General features: G+C 34.3%; 5 protein-coding genes across 6 annotated transcripts; 1 reads left to right on the forward strand and 4 right to left on the reverse strand.

Moving 5' to 3' along the window:
- Positions 1-1,962: 1,962 nt before the first annotated feature.
- LOC145603079 (agamous-like MADS-box protein AGL11) lies at positions 1,963-3,452 on the forward strand. The gene has a single exon (XM_081659198.1). It carries the CDS (start codon positions 1,972-1,974, stop codon positions 3,004-3,006), a length of 1,035 nt encoding a protein of 344 aa, XP_081515324.1. The 5' UTR covers positions 1,963-1,971; the 3' UTR covers positions 3,007-3,452.
- Positions 3,453-4,003: 551 nt separating this feature from the next.
- On the reverse strand, positions 4,004-5,471 carry LOC145602656 (phosphoglycerate mutase-like protein 4). The gene is made up of 6 exons (XM_081658822.1): positions 5,382-5,471; positions 5,203-5,253; positions 5,005-5,115; positions 4,624-4,749; positions 4,295-4,370; positions 4,004-4,200 (listed from the first exon to the last, which is right to left on the reverse strand). The coding sequence occupies exons 1-6, from the start codon at positions 5,469-5,471 to the stop codon at positions 4,004-4,006; spliced, it is 651 nt and encodes a 216-aa protein (XP_081514948.1).
- A 2,079-nt stretch (positions 5,472-7,550) lies between these two features.
- Positions 7,551-10,569, reverse strand: LOC145602658 (phosphoglycerate mutase-like protein 4). The gene is made up of 7 exons (XM_081658824.1): positions 10,480-10,569; positions 10,308-10,358; positions 10,109-10,219; positions 9,647-9,772; positions 9,338-9,413; positions 9,024-9,244; positions 7,551-7,679 (listed from the first exon to the last, which is right to left on the reverse strand). The coding sequence occupies exons 1-7, from the start codon at positions 10,567-10,569 to the stop codon at positions 7,551-7,553; spliced, it is 804 nt and encodes a 267-aa protein (XP_081514950.1).
- A 909-nt stretch (positions 10,570-11,478) lies between these two features.
- On the reverse strand, positions 11,479-13,761 carry LOC145602224 (phosphoglycerate mutase-like protein 4). Its single transcript, XM_081658398.1, has 6 exons — positions 13,642-13,761; positions 12,927-12,977; positions 12,735-12,842; positions 12,280-12,411; positions 12,022-12,097; positions 11,479-11,918 (listed from the first exon to the last, which is right to left on the reverse strand). The coding sequence occupies exons 1-6, from the start codon at positions 13,759-13,761 to the stop codon at positions 11,707-11,709; spliced, it is 699 nt and encodes a 232-aa protein (XP_081514524.1). The 3' UTR covers positions 11,479-11,706.
- A 1,277-nt stretch (positions 13,762-15,038) lies between these two features.
- LOC145602223 (phosphoglycerate mutase-like protein 4) lies at positions 15,039-17,456 on the reverse strand. 2 transcript variants are annotated; one of them, XM_081658397.1, is made up of 6 exons: positions 17,188-17,456; positions 16,664-16,708; positions 16,471-16,578; positions 15,876-16,007; positions 15,604-15,679; positions 15,039-15,482 (listed from the first exon to the last, which is right to left on the reverse strand). In XM_081658397.1, exons 1-6 carry the CDS (start codon positions 17,305-17,307, stop codon positions 15,262-15,264), a joined length of 702 nt encoding a protein of 233 aa, XP_081514523.1. In that variant the 5' UTR covers positions 17,308-17,456; the 3' UTR covers positions 15,039-15,261. The 2 variants fall into 2 exon arrangements, with proteins under 2 accessions (XP_081514523.1, XP_081514522.1); XM_081658396.1 differs by having other exon boundaries at positions 15,045-15,482; positions 16,664-16,714.
- Between the last annotated feature and the right edge of the window lie 95 nt (positions 17,457-17,551).

A 17,551-nucleotide genomic window follows, 5' to 3' on the forward strand; every position in this document is an offset into this window, starting at 1 on the left:
ATGTTCATTACATAGTATTATCATGTTCTTTAGATTAAAAAAAAACATAAAACTGGATGTTCTTTACAAAACAGTTGTATGTTCTTTACAAAACATATACATGTTCATTCCACGTTTTTTGGCTGTACCAAGCATGGTACAGTTGACTGTACCTTAAAATTTATCGTCCCCTTATTTATTTTTTTTTTACAAAGATCGTTCCATTATGATTTGATGGACCACAATTTAAGTCTCCATCAAACAAGTGAGTAATTACTAATTAGTTCGTTAAAGATGTGTTCCTTATCTTACCTGGTTGTACTTCTCTGTTACTATATGCCTATACAATTACATACTTCTTATATGTTACAGTACAATCCATGAGTTACTACGACAACCACTCGCTCTATCTCTTACAATATTATCAGCGTTCGATCGAAGAAAGTAATGTGCTACGTCAATTAAGCTACATACTCGTTTCATTTATTGTTAGTTCCTTCAGTTTCAAAATTTAATGAATCTGATCCCCCTCTCCATTTATTTATTAAAATCTCAGTATATTATATCGCAAGCCTATAATCACGCCTAAGATCAAGGGGGCAGATCACACAATAATCTATACCATATCAAAATATATACCAATCAAAATATACAAGTACAGTGTAATGCATGTGTTATGTGTATACTAATATATACAAAGATACAATAAACTACGAAGTAATCTCAATATAAAATATGTCAATAAATACTTAACCTTGATCGAAAGCAATGTGTTCCAATTCCAAACTTATGGATAGAAATTTTAAACAGGAAGAAGGCCCTGCCCTGCCCCTGCCCCCCATCTTATTCAAATTGGATGAATGTATATTTGGTGAACGATAATAATATGATGAAAGATAAGGAACATATTATATAGTATAATTATGTGATAAATTTAAATTATTAAATACAAGTGGACCGACCAATAATATGAAGAATATGTCATATAATCAACTTACTGTAACAACTTCTTGTCTCCTCATCTTGTTTAGATCAATATCCAACTAAGTGAACTAACGAACTGCCCTTTTGATCATTTAATAAAAGTACATGCAACTTTGAGTTAGCAGACAGCAACTGTTTTAACGATTTTGTTGCGCCCATAAATATGAATTGCATCTACACAAGTTGAATTGCAATTTACATAATTTTATATAATGTAACATACAATACTACTTAGGTAGATTATCCCATCAAAATAGTTATTGCAAATCTGTAGTTTTATTTTTGTTATCATATGGTGATCAATCTATCAATATTAGATGGACAACAAGACAAGTATTTGAATTTGAATGTCGAAATTATAGTGTTAATTTTATGTGCGAAATAATGTCACCATCTATACTTCTTTCGAGGACGAGGCTTTGAAGGAGCCTTTGGCTTTCTGAGGCGATGACTTCTCTCAAAGGGTCAAGGGTGTCTATTGAAAAAAAAAATTATTGACATGTTATACTTAGTTGGTTTTTCTGTTGTTGACCGTTTGACTTTGACCCCTTAACAATCAAGTCTACCTTCGTTTTTAAATTTTTAAGTGAATTATTTTGTCAAGAAGAATATTACAATATTACAGTAACCTTATTTAAATTTCTAATAGAATAAAAAAGGAAAAAAAAAATGAGAAACATCCAACCCATGCAATTAGGACGATATGTAAAAAAGGTAAATGGGAAAACATTGGAAATTAATTTGGAAGATACGATTATGCTCAAATAAGGAAGTTAATATTTGCATCTAATATTAATTCCTAAAACTTTCCATATAAATGTATATTACGTATAAAAAGATTCCAATTAACTTAATTAAATGTACTAGAGCCAACTTAAATTCTTACACACATTCATTCTCATTCACTATATATTATTACCATCTACATCATTCATTACAACATACACCTCTTTCCATCCATCTCTTTCAACAAAAAAAAAAAAAAAAAAAAAAAAGTAATTGGATAACATGGGTAGAGCAAAAATAGCAATGGAGTTAATACTCAAGGAAAAAACAAGGAACACAACTTATGTGAAGAGAAAAAAAGGATTGCTTAAGAAAGCACACGAGTTATCGATTTTATGCAACGTACCGGTTTGCATAATAATCTACCCTTATAAAGAAGGGAAGCAATCCTCAGAAGCTGAAGTTTATGCTTTCAAAGGGGACTCCATTAGGGAGTCTAATGCTATGGATTTGTCCCGAGCAACCGATCCGATGGTTGCTCGGGAGATGATTGAAAGATACGTAAGGTTTCCGAATGAGGAGAAGTACAAGAGGGCTCTTAACTTGTATGACATGTTTGATGAATGGACTAAAAAGGCTGATCAAGAGTTGTCGAAACTAAGGCATAAGAATGCATTGGTTAAGTACCCTTCTTGGGATTCTAAATTTGATGTGCTTACTCTTGAACAACTTATGGAATTTCTTGTTCATTTGGATCAGAAGATTGAGTTTGTTAGGCAAAAGATTTCGTTCATTAAGAACGATAATCATAATCATAATAATCATGAGGGTGCGGCTTTGGTACCGTACCTTGAGCCAACGCCTATCTCTAGTCATCAAATTGGGTACCCTTATGTTGAAGGGTTTAATCAATTGACCTCATTTAATTATCCTATTAACAACAATAACTATAATCATCAACAATTTTGCCACCAATTAGTGCCTATTAATTATCCAAATTTCGATATTCAAGGCGGTAGTGGTAGTAGTAGTCATCATCAAATGGGTGGTACTAGAATGGATGATCAGGGTGGTAGTAGCAGCAAAGGTAGCAACTTTATGTATAATATGAACTCGATGCCTGGGGTTGTACCTGTGTACTATGATCAAGGGCGAGGATTTGTTGATAACATCGGCCCGACATCATCGTACGGTGCTGGTTTAACTATGTCGTCTATGCCCTTGCAGTCGCTGCCTAATGCCTCTTTACAAAGGCAGAGGCAATATCAGATGTACTACAGGCAGGTATGTCAAGAGTATATTAATTCATCTAATTAATCTTCATTTATTTTTTTATTCTTTTATTTTTAAAGTTTAATTTTTGTAATGTACTCCGTATCAATTTATCTGTTAGCATGGCCATTAACGAAATATACATGCTCTCTGTGTCGCTTAGTGTTTGCCTCATATCTTAATATTTACCTTTTCTTTTTAAGAGTTGCAGTGAGTTAATAAGTGTATATTTTTGTCCTTTAGCATTTTGGTTATGAAATAGAGTAGAGAATGATAATAGGGACTATATTATTTTATTTTTTGTTTTTGGTGTTTAGAGAGCCACAAGAACAAATGATGAGAATCAATACCAAGATCACTTAAAACCGGAAGAGGAGCTCTAACCACTTGAGCTATCCCTCACTCATTCTCTCATTGTTCCTTTTCAAAATAATGGTTACGTTTTTTTAGCCATTTATATATTGATTATTAACACAATTTTTTATTTTTCTATTTATAAATTATATAGCCCATACTACTCCGTATTTTACAAGTTTTAAACTTTTCACCTCACATTCCTCATATTATAACAAGGGTTTTAAATGTTTTGCAGAATGGGTGAAGATCAACATATGAAGCTGTGTAATCATAGATCCAAGAAATAAGAAAAATCACTTTGCTAAGTGTGTAATTTATTTTGGTGTTTATTTGGAATGGTTTTTACAGACTAGTTTTGGTGTTTAATGGCTTTTATTAAACACCATACCTTTGTTTCATTCTGGTTTATGTTACCAGACATACTTTTTCATAGTTTTGTTAATCTTTTTAACAGTTATATCAAAAATTCACAGCTTATTTAAGTATGTTATAACAACCCAAATTCTTCCAGTTTACCTTAATTACTAGTCAAATGAAACACTTTATTTCAAAAAAAAATCACAGCTTATGTAACACTCAGTTGCAGTTGTCACAAAAATCTTATAAAGCCAAAACCCAAAAGCAATGAAATCCAAGGTATTGGGGTGTGAGCTAGCACGACGAACCTCCTACACCAAGTGCTGAATTAGATGTTCTGTTTCTCTGAGATAGTGAGATGACTGTTATCATTCCATGTTTTGAAGGACCAAACATCTCTTTCAGACAGCTGAAGTACACTTATAGATGTGTTGGATACGTCTCCAGGATGGCCTTCAAAAGGTACAATTCTCCTATATAAATGTCTTATAACTTCTCCGTGTGTTACTACAATCACTCGCGCTCCTGCAGTGTCAACATATACAAACAGAGGAAAAGAACCCATGTGTTAGTACAAACCCAAGTAATTATATAGCTGCTTGTTTATCCAATATCATACCTCTATGTTTTTTAGCAATTCTTTGCAGTGAAGCTATGCTTCTTATGTACAGTTGATCGCGACTTTCACCTCCACCCTATAGATGTTGGAGTTCAAAAGCTTAGACAGATATAAATATAGACTACATAGTTTGGATGTTACATCAGTCTAAATTCAACAGAGTTTCAACTAAAGATGAATGCTGCTTAACTTTACAACTATATGTGATACATATGTTATGCTACTCCATTGCTCCATACAAGTTTATTTAACTTAATTCATATCAGCAGAGATACAATGATTATATGATAAAGAAGATAATATCTAAAGATAAAAGAACTGATACACACCGGAACTTCTTCACCTGATATGAGAGCTGCAAAAGCCTTGGGGTAAGTATTGGATATTGATTCATCATAAACAACTCCCTGAAGCTCCCCTATATGTCTTTCCCGCAGGTCTTGATCAGGATTAACCTGAAACGTAGTTTTTTTTCGAAACTTATTTAGTTCAATTTTTACTAGTCATAACTAATTTTGGCAATTCAATTGAATTTAGTGATCAAACCACTTTTTGCTGATTCACATGTACTATTCTCATATGGAGTTACAGATTTTTACTTTCAGATATTGATTATTGTTAGCATACAGAGTTTTCAATCCTAAAATCAAGTAATTAAAAACAAACAGAAATACTGAAGTTCATAGAGAGGCTCTACTCGAAAAGCTCACCTCAAGGCCACCACATTTGGCTGCTATAGTTTCAGCTGTCTCTAGTGCCCTCTTCAGATCAGATGAGTATATAGCTGAGATGCTAGGTTCCTTTGAAAGGCGTTTAGCAACCTTTAACATAGATGATTAGAATTATGTGAGTGAGGAATAATCGAACACAAATAAACCAAAGATGCAGAACAGCACTACAAAACTTACTGCAACAGCTTGCTGTCTCCCGGCCTCATTCAAGTCAATATCTGACTGTCCCTGGATCATTAAATCAAATAGAATTACAAGTCCGAGAACTGAGTAATAATTTGCTAATATAACTTCTTAATGAACAATTATTTTTTTTCATACAGTTAAGTGGATATGCAATTTAGATAAGTCCTCACCTGCATTTTTCCAATAGCATTCCATACAGTTTCACCATGACGAACAAGGATAAACTCGGTACAAGACTCATTAGTTGGAACGCAATTCATTGTCACCCTTTACAAATGAAACACCCCAATAGAAATAATTTATCTTCTCTTCAATAACAAAATCACAGAAGTTTCAAAATTAAATATATTTGCTCTATTTCCCTCAAATTTTCTTATGTCAAGTCCCATAACATTTTAGCTTAAAGGACTATACAATATAAAATTCCTGCATACAAAAACTACAATATACAAATATAGTCAAGCAACCAGATCATAATAAATACATGATAGTAATTCAACAGAGACAGAGAAAGAGGAGACCTGGAATCAGAGGCAGCCATTTGGTTATAGAAGATTCAGGGAAGTGAGGAGGATGCCGGATGACGAGTTTTGCAGCTCTGGTTAGCTATATGATGCTTTTCCTGGTTGACTTGGGGATGTTCTTTTGCAGCAGTCAGCTTAGTTTAACATTAACATGTCTATTAATTATTAATGACTACCTAAGCTCCACCTAACATTAACATTCACACCTTATTTTATCTTTTGTCCTGTCTTTTTTTTTTCTTCTCTCTTTCTTGTGAAATACACTGACATTCAGTTTTCTTAAGATTTGATAACAGAAGATTTATCCCAAATTAGTTTAGTCTAGAAATCGAAATGAAAATTCACATATTCGATGAGCCTAAAATACCTCTGAACTAGTACCTAATCAGACATCAGCCATACTCAGCTTCAATTCTTGATTACAACTTTTGTATGCATAGATATATTAGCCTTACCTTGCGACTCATGTCTGTATAGGTTTGGATCAACTTTTGTTCTAATTTTATAGACATGCATCTCATTCACCTCTGATTTTTTAGTGTAAAAAACATTCAGCTGATTCCTGATTGTTATGTGTCTATAAATACTATTTCTAACAGTTTGTATTATTTTTTTTGATTATATGATTCATCACATATATTATGACTTTTCTGGTTGACTTGGGGATGTTAATATGTAAACATGTATATTAATTTATTAATGACAACTTAATTTAAAATTTGTATTAGATGTTAACACGCCTTTCCTGGTTTACTTGGAGATGTTAACAACTCAGCTTAGTTAAATATTAACGGGTCTATTAGTTTATTAAAGACTACCTAAGCTCCACGTAACACATTCATACCTTAATTAGCTCTGAAATAGTACCTAATGAGTACAGCTTCTGTACACATGAATAAATTGGCCTTACGTTGCCTCATGCCCTCATGTCTGTATATGTTTGGATCAATAAACGTCATAAAATTATAGACATGCATCTCATTTACCTCTGATTTTTCAGTGTAAGAAACAATCGTCAGACAACCTACAGCTGAACAGCATCAGCATTGTTTTTTGTGCTACTATGAACCTATGAATCAATGAACGACATGACTGTTCAATACTTGATCGTGACATGCAAGAGTACCCTTAAATTAGGTACATACATATCCAGCATTTTGGATCACTTTATTAAAACTGTTTAGCTCCATTCATGCAATTGCAAGATTTGCAACAATTAAAGTTTGCAAATAACAAAACAATAATAAAGAAGAACAGCAATCCTCCTTGATACAGCAAGCCTCATCACAAATTAATTATCGTGTACCAGGAAATCAAGCATAAGCTAGCTAGCCTGAAGCATCATATCGCCTGAAGCATCATATCACCTGAAGCATCATATAGATGCATTCTGTATCCCTCTAACAAATTCTCCAGGTATAGAAATCAGCCGTATGTAGCTTCAATTCTTGAGTACAACTGCTGTACACATGAATAAATTGGCCTTACATTGCGCGTCTCATGTCTGTATAGGTTTGGATCAAAATGCATTCTAATTTCATAGACATGCATCAGTTAAGAAACGTTCAGCTGATGATTATTTTGTGTGAGTTTCAGTATGTATATACACTTTGTCTAACAGTTTGTATTATTTCTTTGTTACTTAGCTTATAAAATACTTCGAATTCAGAAAGGGTCCTTACATCAATCTATAGGCTATAGATACTGCTTACAACTTGTGTCTAACTCAAAAGGTCATAACTCCGTAATACATATATTGATATATAGCAGTATAGCACCCTTGCCTTTCACTAGGCTTCAGTGCAGAGTTTCCAATTAGAGAAGTTGGTAATTATCCATGTAATCAAGGCATAATCTAAATCGTGAATCAAGACTCAGGAGTAAGCAAGTCCTAGATATAATTTCACCCATGTCTTGCACATTACATGTGATTTCAAATTGCGACTGCATTTCACAATCGTCAGAAGCAATACAGCTGAACAACATCAGTACTAGTGTGTTCTGTGCCTATTATGAACCTATGAAAGTATGAATCAATGAATAATGCTGTGACTATTCCAATAATTGAGATGCAAGAGTATCCTTAATATAAGTAGATAAGCTAGTGAGTAGCCCAAGTGTTGCCCAAGATACTACTTTTATTGTTGTGCACTGCTAATTTTTAAGAGCATTAATAGTAGCTATGTAGTATGCAACATTAAAGCATAATTGACTATTAGCCTAGATGATTAAATAAAGTTATTTAGCATAATTGACTATAATGTTATTTAGTGTGCAACATCAAAACATAATTGACTATTAGCCTAGATGATTAAATAATAACATTGCTTCCAAGAGGTCAAGTGTTCGATCTTTCTAATCCATATTTTTTTGTCAATATAGTTGAGATAACATGGCGTATTGTTGGTAGTACAGGTGACGTGGGATATTGAGAAATTGAGTAGATGACATGGCATAATAATAAGGAATTTGAGAACCATAATTAGTCAAATGAAACAATTCATTTAAAATCAATAAAATAAAAAAATTCACAACTTATGTTTAATCCCTTGCGCTCCTCCACCAAGTGCTGATTCTAGATATTCTGCTTAGACATGGCAATCCTGACCCGACTCGTCACCCGAAAGTTGATCCAAAATCATTGACCCGAAAATGACCCGAACGTGAAGTAACCCGACCCAAAATAGAGTTGACTCAAGTATGACTAGATGCCCAAAATGACCTGAAACCCGAACTTGACCGGACCCGAAGTGACCCGACCTGATTTAAACCCGAATCGATCCGACCCGACCCGAAATGACTTGACCTAAATTGACCCGAACCAAATTAACCCGACCCAAAGTGACCCAATACATGAAGTGACTAGGGTTAAATGGTGAATTACTTAAATTAGGGCTTCTTTCTTTTCTAAGTAATAGGTACTCATGATTTTTTTTATTTTCTTAACGATTTTCTTTATTTTCTTCAACTATTTTTTAAAAGTGAATTTATTCTGGGGACCTGACCCAAACTTGACATGACCCGAACTGACCCGACTCGGATTGACCTGACCTGAATTGACTCGACCCGAAATTGACTCGACTTGTAAACTGATCCTAAAAATTGACCCGACCCGAATTGACTCAACCCGAATTGACCCAATCCAAACTTGACCCGACCCGAATTTAACCCAAAGTGCTGACCCAATCCAAACTTGACCCGACCCGAATTTAACCCAAAGTGCTGACCCAAATTTGACCTGAAACCCGACTCAAACCTGAACTGAATATTTGCTGACCCGAAATTTACCCTACCCGAGCTTGACCCAAATGACCCGTTTGCCAGGTCTATTTCTGCTTCTCTGAGATGACTGTCATCATTCCATGTTTTGAAGGACCAAACCTCTCCTTCAGACAGTTGAAGTATACTTACAGATGTGTTTGATATTCTAGGAAGGCCTTCAAAAGGTAAAATTCTCCTATATAAAATTCTTATAACTTCTCCGTGTGTTACTACAATCACTCGCCCTCCTGCAGTGTCAACATATAAGCTGCTTAGCTTGTTATTCCAATATCATAAGTTCATAACTACAAGTCTACAAGCACAGTTACGTAGAAATCTACCTCTATGTTTTTTGGCAATTCTTTGCAGTGAAGCTATGCTTCTCATGTACAGTTGATCATGACTTTCACCTCCACCCTATAGATGTTGAAGTTCAAAAGCTTAGATAGATATATAGTCTTTAGTTTGGATGTCACATGTCAGTCTAAACTCAAAAGAGTTTCAACTAAAGATGAATAATGCTGCTACTTAAATTTACAACTATACATGATACATATGTTATGCTACTCCATTGCTCCATACAAGATCGATCAATCAACTTAATTTTATGATAGTAGATAATTTTTTAAGATAAAAGAAATGATACACACCGGAATTTCTTCACCTGACAAGAGAGCTTCATGAGCCTTTGGGTAAATTTTGGATATTGTTTTATCATAAACAACTCCCTGAAGCTCCCCTAAATGTCTTTCCCGCAGGTCTTGATCACATATAACCTGAAATGGAGTAAGATACAAGCAGGAAGCAATTATGTTTAGTTAATACTAGATCATTCTCATCTAACTAGACACTTGTAGTAAGGTAAAAACCTACATTTCTTAGGTTTGATCTTTACTAATCATAGCTAAATTTTATGGCGATTTAAATTGAATTTTAGTGATCAAACTACTTTTTGCTGATTCACATGTACTATTTCTCATATGGAGTTGAGGATTTTTACTGTCAAATATTGATTATTGTTAGCATACAAAGTTTTCAATCCTAAAATCAAGAACTGAAAACAAACAGCAAAACTGATTAAGTCCAATAGTCCAAAGAGTAAAAAATCTCACCTCAAGCCCACCACATTCGACTGCTATAGTTTCAGCTGTCTCCAGTGCCCTCTTCAGATCAGATGAGTATATACCTGAGATGTTAGGTTCCTTTGAAAGGCGTTTAGCAACCTTTAACATAGATGATTAGAATTATGTGAGTGAGGAAGTAATCGAACAAAAACAGACCAATAATACAGAACATAACTACAAAACTTACTGCAACAGCTTGTTGTCTCCCAGCCTCATTCAAGTCAATATCTACCTGACCCTGAATCATTAAATCACATAGAATTACAAGTCTGACTGCCGAGTAATAATTTGCTATGTACCTTCTTAATGAACATTTTTTTTTTCACTTAAGAGGATATAAAATTTAGATATGACCTCACCTGCATTTTTCCAATAGCATTCCATACAGTTTCACCATGACGAACAAGGATAAACTCAGTACAAGACTCATTAGTTGGAACATCTTCCATTTTCACCCTTTACAAGTGGAACACCCAAACGAAAATGATTAAGCTTCTTTCCAACAGCCAAATAATAGAAGTTTCATTTTTTTTAAATTTGCTCCATTTCCCTTAATATTTCTTATATCAAGTCCCTAAACATTGTACAACTTGAAATACAATATACAGTACAAAATCACTCAATAACAAACAATTAACTAAAGAGTAAAATATAGTACTATAGTCAAGCAACTAGATTATATATATAATGGATAAATGCATGATAGTATTTTGACAGAGACAAAAAGAGAGAGGCAAAGAAAGAGCTGACCTGCTGGAATCAGAGGCTGCCATTGATTATAGAAGATGCAGGGAATGAAATAAGGAGGCCGGATGTCTGACTACGTTATAATGAGGAGGAAAAAGATGCAGGGAATGAAATGAGGAGGAGGCCGGATGTTTGACTTCGTTATAATGAGGAGGAAGATGCAGATCATGTTAGCTATGTATATAATGCATTTCCTGGTTGACTTGGGGATGTTATTATGTGAACATGTCTATTAATTTATTAATGACAACCTAATTTAACATATCTATTAGATGTTAACACGCCTTTCCTGGTTTACTTAGAGATCTTAACAACTCAGCTTAGTTAAACATTAACGCGTCTATTAGTTTATTAAAGACTACCTAAGCTCCACGTAACACATTCACACCTTAATTAGCTCTGAGCTAGTACCTAATGAGTACAGCTTCTGTACACATGAATAAATTGGCCTTACGTTGCCTCATGCCCTCATGTCTGTATAGGTTTGGATCAAAATACGTCATAAATTTATAGACATGCATCTCATTTACCTCTGATTTTTCAGAGTAAGATCAAGAAACAATCGTCAGAAGACCTACAGCTGAACAGCATCAGCATTGTTTTTTGTGCTACTATGAATCTATGAATATGCAAGAGTACCCTTAAATTAAGTACAGAAATATCCAGCATTTTGGATCTCTTTATTAAAACTATTTAGCTCCACTCATGCCAAATAGCGATGCAACTATCAGAGTTTGCAAATAATAAAACAACAATTAAGAAGTACAGCAATCCTCCTTGATACAGCAAGTCTCATCACGAATTAATAATCGTGTACCAGGAAATCAAGCATAAGCTGGCTAGCCTGAAGCATCGCCTCCATCTGGAAAATATCCTAGTTCTTTCAGATGACTCTGATCATTCCATAATTTGATTGACCACTGGTCTCCTTCAGAAAACTGAAATATACTTATAGATGCATTCCGTATCCCACTAACAGATTCTCCAGGTATAGCTAGCTTGTACAAATTTTTTATGACAGTATAATGAGTTACTACAACTACTCGCGCTCCTGAAATGTCAACATTCAGCCAGAAGAAAAAGGTTATTACTTCATTGGAATTTTTTTTATCCCTAGATATAAAAGAGCTGAAAGCAACTTCTCTAAACATTACCTCTGTGTTTTTCAGCAATTCTTTTCAATGAAGATGTGTATCTGTTTCTCAACTGATCTCGACTTTCACCACCACCCTGCAGATGATGATATGTATTTTCAATGTTTAGAAAATCTTCAATGTCAAATGAGCTTTTGACCCAAATTAATACTGTAATTCTATTTCACAGTCGCATAGCAGATGAACACATCAAGTCAGCAAAGAAAGGGAATCATGCATTCAGACTTTTTTTAAAAAAGAAGAGGAGATCATACACACCGGAATTTCTTGATCATTTCCAGGTGACTTCAATGCTTTAAAGGCTATAGGGTTAACCTTGGGTGAGTCACTAAATGTAAGTCCTTGAAGATCCCCTACATGTCTTTCCCGCAGGTCTTTATCTGTAACAACCTGATGTCGAGACCCATATAAAAATTATGAGCAGCTAATTACCATGTAAACATATCATATCAGTACACTTCTGGTATAACAAATTAATCTAATACATGCATGTTTAAACTGTTATCAAAGGTTTACACTATACCTGCCAGTAAGAAAAGTCACTTCAGTATCTTTCTTTTTTTATTTAACTATTGGTTTTTTAATCCAAGATTTTACCACATACTCTACTGAAATTCTAGTTCATCTCATCAAATTCAAGCCCCAATATTAGCTCCCCTTGTTATACCCGAACAGGGATAAAGTTGTGTTATTTTGACTGACGAGTAACAAACCTCAAGCCCACATCTAGATGCTATTGCTTCTGCTGTCTTGAGAGCCCTCTTCAAATCAGATGAATATATAGCGGATATATTAGGCTCCCTTGATAGTCTCTCAGCAACCTCAAAAAAAAGAGAGAGAGAGGATTACATTCAAGGACTGAACAAGAGAACCTAGATCAGTGCATAATATCATAACTAACTTACTAGAATGGCTTGTTTTCTCCCAACCTCATTTAGCTCAATGTCCGTCTGTCCCTGGATCATTAACAAAGAAGTAGAGATTTGAATAATTAACAGACACCGATAAGAATACTTGAAACAACCTTTATTATTGCATATAGATGAAGCAAGAATTTAATTAGCAGCATAGATGAGAGTGCCATGTAGGCATCTGCTGCAGGTTCTAGTCAATTTTTATCATACAGGTTCTACTTATATTATCAAAAAGATAGAATCGAGCTCGCTAGAAAAGCAATACATCCCAGAAACACCTTGTGATATAAAGACATATGTGGATACACAGAACAGCCTAAATTTTGAAACAGAGAATACAAATGAAAGCTGGAATATAAAATAATTATATCATGTATTGCATACAAGTTGTTTTTCCCCTTTTTAGGCTAATTTTCACCTGAATAATTCTTGAATACATCTGATAAATTGTTGTGAAAGGAACGTATTGCCCTTATCTAGACTTATTTGATCCGATACTTTGTTATAAAGGCAAAAAATGAACATTATCTTCATCAAGTTACACCATGATTAAAATCTTAAATTCGGGGTATGGTGTGTTTGAGTGGTTGGTTCATCTCACTTGTAGTCAGTCATCACAAAGTCAAGGGATGTAACACAAAACATGAATGAAAAATAGAATGTTTATTTTGTCAACTCTGAAGATGAATAGAGTTAACAGCCTAACCTGACTTTTGCCAAGAACATTCCAATCTGTTAAACCATGGCGAACAACAATAATCTCTGTACAAGATCCATTAACTGGCCCTGCTTCTCCAGCAATAATTCCTTTACTAACGCAATCCATTGACACCCTTTACAAACTGTACAGTGTACACCGACTAATTAAAGGTATACAAAACAACAGATTTAAAAAAACAAAAGAGGACAGATGACAAGAGTTTTTTGACAGAGAGAGACCTGGAATGAGAGCAGTTCAGAAAAAAGCAGAAATGATAGGCATTGTTTAACAACTGAAGCTTCCTGCTGTAGTCTTCTTTAGCAGTCAACTTAAAATCTTAAATTATTAATTATTTCCTTAACTTTACTATAGTACTACTTGTATTAAACTATGAAAGTGGACGAACATTTTTTTTTCTTCTGTTCTGATGTTGATTCCTCTTGCGATTTCCACTTGAATGGTACTTTTTCTCAGGGCTTAAAAGTGCCAAGGATTTTTTGAACAGAGGTTTTTTCCCAAAGAAACTCTTAAAAACAATCAGCTATGAGAGGGGTTTTACATCAATATACTGTACAGGGTGTCCAACTCAGAGTATATAGCAGCTTCGCCTGTTTAGCAGGCCTAATTGAAATTTTTTGATTTAGAATATTTGGTTACACACATGGCCAAGGTAAAAATAATGTTGTGAGCAAGTTATATTAGTACGCATCTCTTGCACTATACCATGCCTAAATCAGAACGTTATAACAAAGCCTAAGCTGCAACAGCTTTGTTGTCTCCCAGCCTCATTCAGATCAATATCTGACTGTCCCTGGATCATTAAATCGAATAGAATAAGTTTGAGTAAATATACCAATTTTATTCAGGTATTCCCATTGTTTGTATTGAATTTAAAAAACTGTAATTCTATTTTTCTTCAATTGTTAAATAGTTTTGAGTAATACTCCGTTATTTGCTTATATACTTCACAAAGAAACATTTTTTTCAAGAGCTCACCTGCATTTTTCCTAGAGTGTTCCATACAGTTTCACCACAAATATCCCTTAAATATCCTTACACCACATATTTAAGTCCCAAAACATAGTAAAACTAAAATAGCAATATACAGTACATAGTTCTGTAACAACTTATAATCAACCAAAAGAACTTAATGAAGTACAACACATTAGTATAGTCAAGCAACCAAATTATAATGGATTCATGATGGTATTTCGATGGAGAGAGAAAGAGAGGAGACCTGGAAGGATGGAACCAGAACCAGAACCAGAACCAGAGAAAGAAACATCAAATTGCGATTACATTTCACAATGGTCAGAAGATATACAAATGAGCAGATGCAGCATCAACAATGTTTTCTGTGCTACTATGAATCAATGAACGTCATAATTGTTTTATAATGACATGCAAGAGTACCATTATATTAAAAAAAAATAGATTTCCAGCATTTGGCTCTCTTTATTAATATTTCATTCGAGTCATTAAATCCACTCATGTCAAATAACATTGCAACTAATACAGTTTGCAAGTAACAAAAGTACAAAACAACAGTAAAATACTGCAATCCTCGATACAGCAAGTCTCTTCGTGAGTTAATAATTAAGTACCAGAAATTCAAGCATAAGCTAGCTAGCCTGAAGCATCACCTCCACCTGAAGCCGATTCCAGATATTCAGTTTCTCTCAGATGACTCTTATCATTCCATAATTTGATTGACCATTTGTCTTCTTCAGACAACTGAAATATATTTATAGATGTATTCCATAACCTTCCAGCAGTTCCGCCAGGTATAGCTCGCTTGTATAGCTTATCTATGACAGCCCCATGAGTTACTACAACTACTCGCGCTCCTGAAATGTCAAAAATCAGCCAGAAGAAATAAAAGTTACTTCATTGGTGATTTTTTTTTTTTTTTTTTTTTTGGCCCTAGATACAAAATTAGTAACTAATTGCTGCTTCCCTAAACATTACCTCTGTGTTTTTCAGCAATTCTTTGCATTGAAGATGTGCATCTTCTTATCAACTGATCACGACTTTCACCACCACCCTGCAGATGATGATGTACATCTTCAAAATTTATATTAGGAAATCTTTGATTTCAAATGAGCTTTTGACTCAAATGAATACTGTAATTCTATTCCATAATCACATAGAAGATTAACATATCAATTCAGCAAAGAGGGGAGAAGGGGACCATTTAGAGTTGTTTAAAAAGAGAGTAGGAGTCAGGAGACCATACACACCGGAATTTCTTGATCGTTTCTAGGAGACCTCAATGCTTCAAAGGCTACAGGGTTAATCTTGGGTGATTCACTAACTGTAAGTCCTTGAAGATCCCCTAAATGTCTTTCCCGAAGGTCTTTATCCGTAACAACCTGATAATGAGACCCATATAAAACTTATGAGCAGCTAATTACCATGGATGCGTATCAGATCAGTACACTTCTGATCTAACAAATTAATCTAATTCATGCATATTTAAACTGTCAGAAAAGTCACTTCAATTTTTGTTTTTGTTTTTTTTTTTTTTTTACTCTTGGTTTATATTTGATCAATCTCACCTAAGTTGTCAATTTTTTTAAAAAATTTGATAACCACAAAATCTTATTGTACTAACTAAGTTTTGCTGAAACATTCTTAATTTTATAAAATGAATAGAACAAAAAACATTTAGTAAGTCGGTCATTTGTCTCTACATAAGTGTTACTGGTCAAATCCAACATATTTACCACCTACTATACTGAAATTCTAGTTCATCTCATCAAATTCAAGCTCCATTATTAGCCCCCCCTTGTTATCCCCAAAGAGGGATAAAGTTGTATTGTTTTAGTTACAAACCTCAAGCCCACATCTAGAAGCTATTGTTTCTGCTGTCTCGAGAGCCCTCTTCAAATCAGATGAATATATAGCGGATATATTAGGATCCATTGATAGTCTCTCAGCAACCTACAACAACAAAAAAAAAAAAGGATTATATTCACGGGCTCAACAAAATAACCTAGACCAGTGCAGAATATCACAGCTTACTTACCATGACAGCTTGTTGTCTTCCAACCTCATTTAGATCAGTATCTGTCTGTCCCTGGAGCATTAACAAAGATGTAGAGAAACGATTTACAAACAGACACCAAAAGAAACAACCTTATAATTGCATATAAATGAAGCAAGAATTCAGCAGTATAATGAGAGTACCATCTACGCATCTAGCTACTGCATGCAGGTTCTTTACAGGAGCAAAGTTTGTGCTATGCATTACTATAAATTTCTAGCGAATATTTATCAGACAGGCTCTACTCATCGAGCTCGCTAGATAATAAATATAGCCCAGAATCACCTTGTGATATAAAGACATTGTGGATATGAGCTTATTAGTCTATCATTTTGGTTGTGAAAGGAATGAAACACAAAACAGTGACAAGAAGTTGAAACATCCATTAATTGAACAATAATAAAAATACTTTATGCCTTTATGGATTATATACTACAAGTTAGCAGCTCTAGTCCTAGAACAAATAGTATGTGTATTCTGTCAACTCTCAGGATGAATATTCTAACCTGCATTTTCCCAAGAACATTCCATTCTGTTTCACCATGACGAACAACAATAATCTCTGTACAAGATCCATTAACCGGCCCTGCTTCTCCAGCTAGAATTCCTTTATTAAAGCAATCCATTGGCACCTTTTACAAACTGTACACCAACTAATTAAAGAAAAACAAGAACAGATTTTAAAAAAAAAAAAAAAAAAACAAGAGGAAAGCCGACAAGAGTTTTTTCTGAGAGAGAGAGACCTGGAATGAGATGCGATTCAGAAAAAAAAATGAGGTAGCAGCTGAAGCTTCCTGCTGTATGCCTGTATGTATTATTGGTGCATACATGCTGTCTTTTCGTTGACTCAGGGATATATCATATATTCAT

The sequence above is a fragment of the Chenopodium album genome, chromosome 21 (genome assembly GCF_948465745.1).
Source record: "Chenopodium album chromosome 21, dcCheAlbu1.1, whole genome shotgun sequence".
In the NCBI taxonomy this organism is placed as follows: Eukaryota; Viridiplantae; Streptophyta; class Magnoliopsida; order Caryophyllales; family Amaranthaceae; genus Chenopodium; species Chenopodium album.

Coding starts and splice junctions, on each gene's coding strand:
- LOC145603079 (XM_081659198.1), top strand. CDS start 1,972: ATGGGTAGAGCAAAAATAGCAATGGAGTTAATACTCAAGGAAAAAACA.
- LOC145602656 (XM_081658822.1), bottom strand. CDS start 5,471: ATGAATTGCGTTCCAACTAATGAGTCTTGTACCGAGTTTATCCTTGTT. Junction 5,254..5,381: donor ATGCTATTGGAAAAATGCAG/GTGAGGACTTAT, acceptor TTAATGATCCAG/GGACAGTCAGATATTGACTT. Junction 4,750..5,004: donor CCAAATGTGGTGGCCTTGAG/GTGAGCTTTTCG, acceptor ACTACGTTTCAG/GTTAATCCTGATCAAGACCT.
- LOC145602223 (XM_081658396.1), bottom strand. CDS start 17,307: ATGGATTGCTTTAATAAAGGAATTCTAGCTGGAGAAGCAGGGCCGGTT. Junction 16,008..16,470: donor CTTCTAGATGTGGGCTTGAG/GTTTGTAACTAA, acceptor TCTCATTATCAG/GTTGTTACGGATAAAGACCT. Junction 15,680..15,875: donor GAAACGATCAAGAAATTCCG/GTGTGTATGGTC, acceptor CATCATCTGCAG/GGTGGTGGTGAAAGTCGTGA.
- LOC145602224 (XM_081658398.1), bottom strand. CDS start 13,761: ATGGATTGCGTTAGTAAAGGAATTATTGCTGGAGAAGCAGGGCCAGTT. Junction 12,412..12,734: donor CATCTAGATGTGGGCTTGAG/GTTTGTTACTCG, acceptor TCTCGACATCAG/GTTGTTACAGATAAAGACCT. Junction 12,098..12,279: donor GAAATGATCAAGAAATTCCG/GTGTGTATGATC, acceptor CATCATCTGCAG/GGTGGTGGTGAAAGTCGAGA.
- LOC145602658 (XM_081658824.1), bottom strand. CDS start 10,569: ATGGAAGATGTTCCAACTAATGAGTCTTGTACTGAGTTTATCCTTGTT. Junction 9,773..10,108: donor TCGAATGTGGTGGGCTTGAG/GTGAGATTTTTT, acceptor ACTCCATTTCAG/GTTATATGTGATCAAGACCT. Junction 7,680..9,023: donor TTGGGTCAAGCTCGGGTAGG/GTAAATTTCGGG, acceptor TGTGAAATGCAG/TCGCAATTTGAAATCACATG.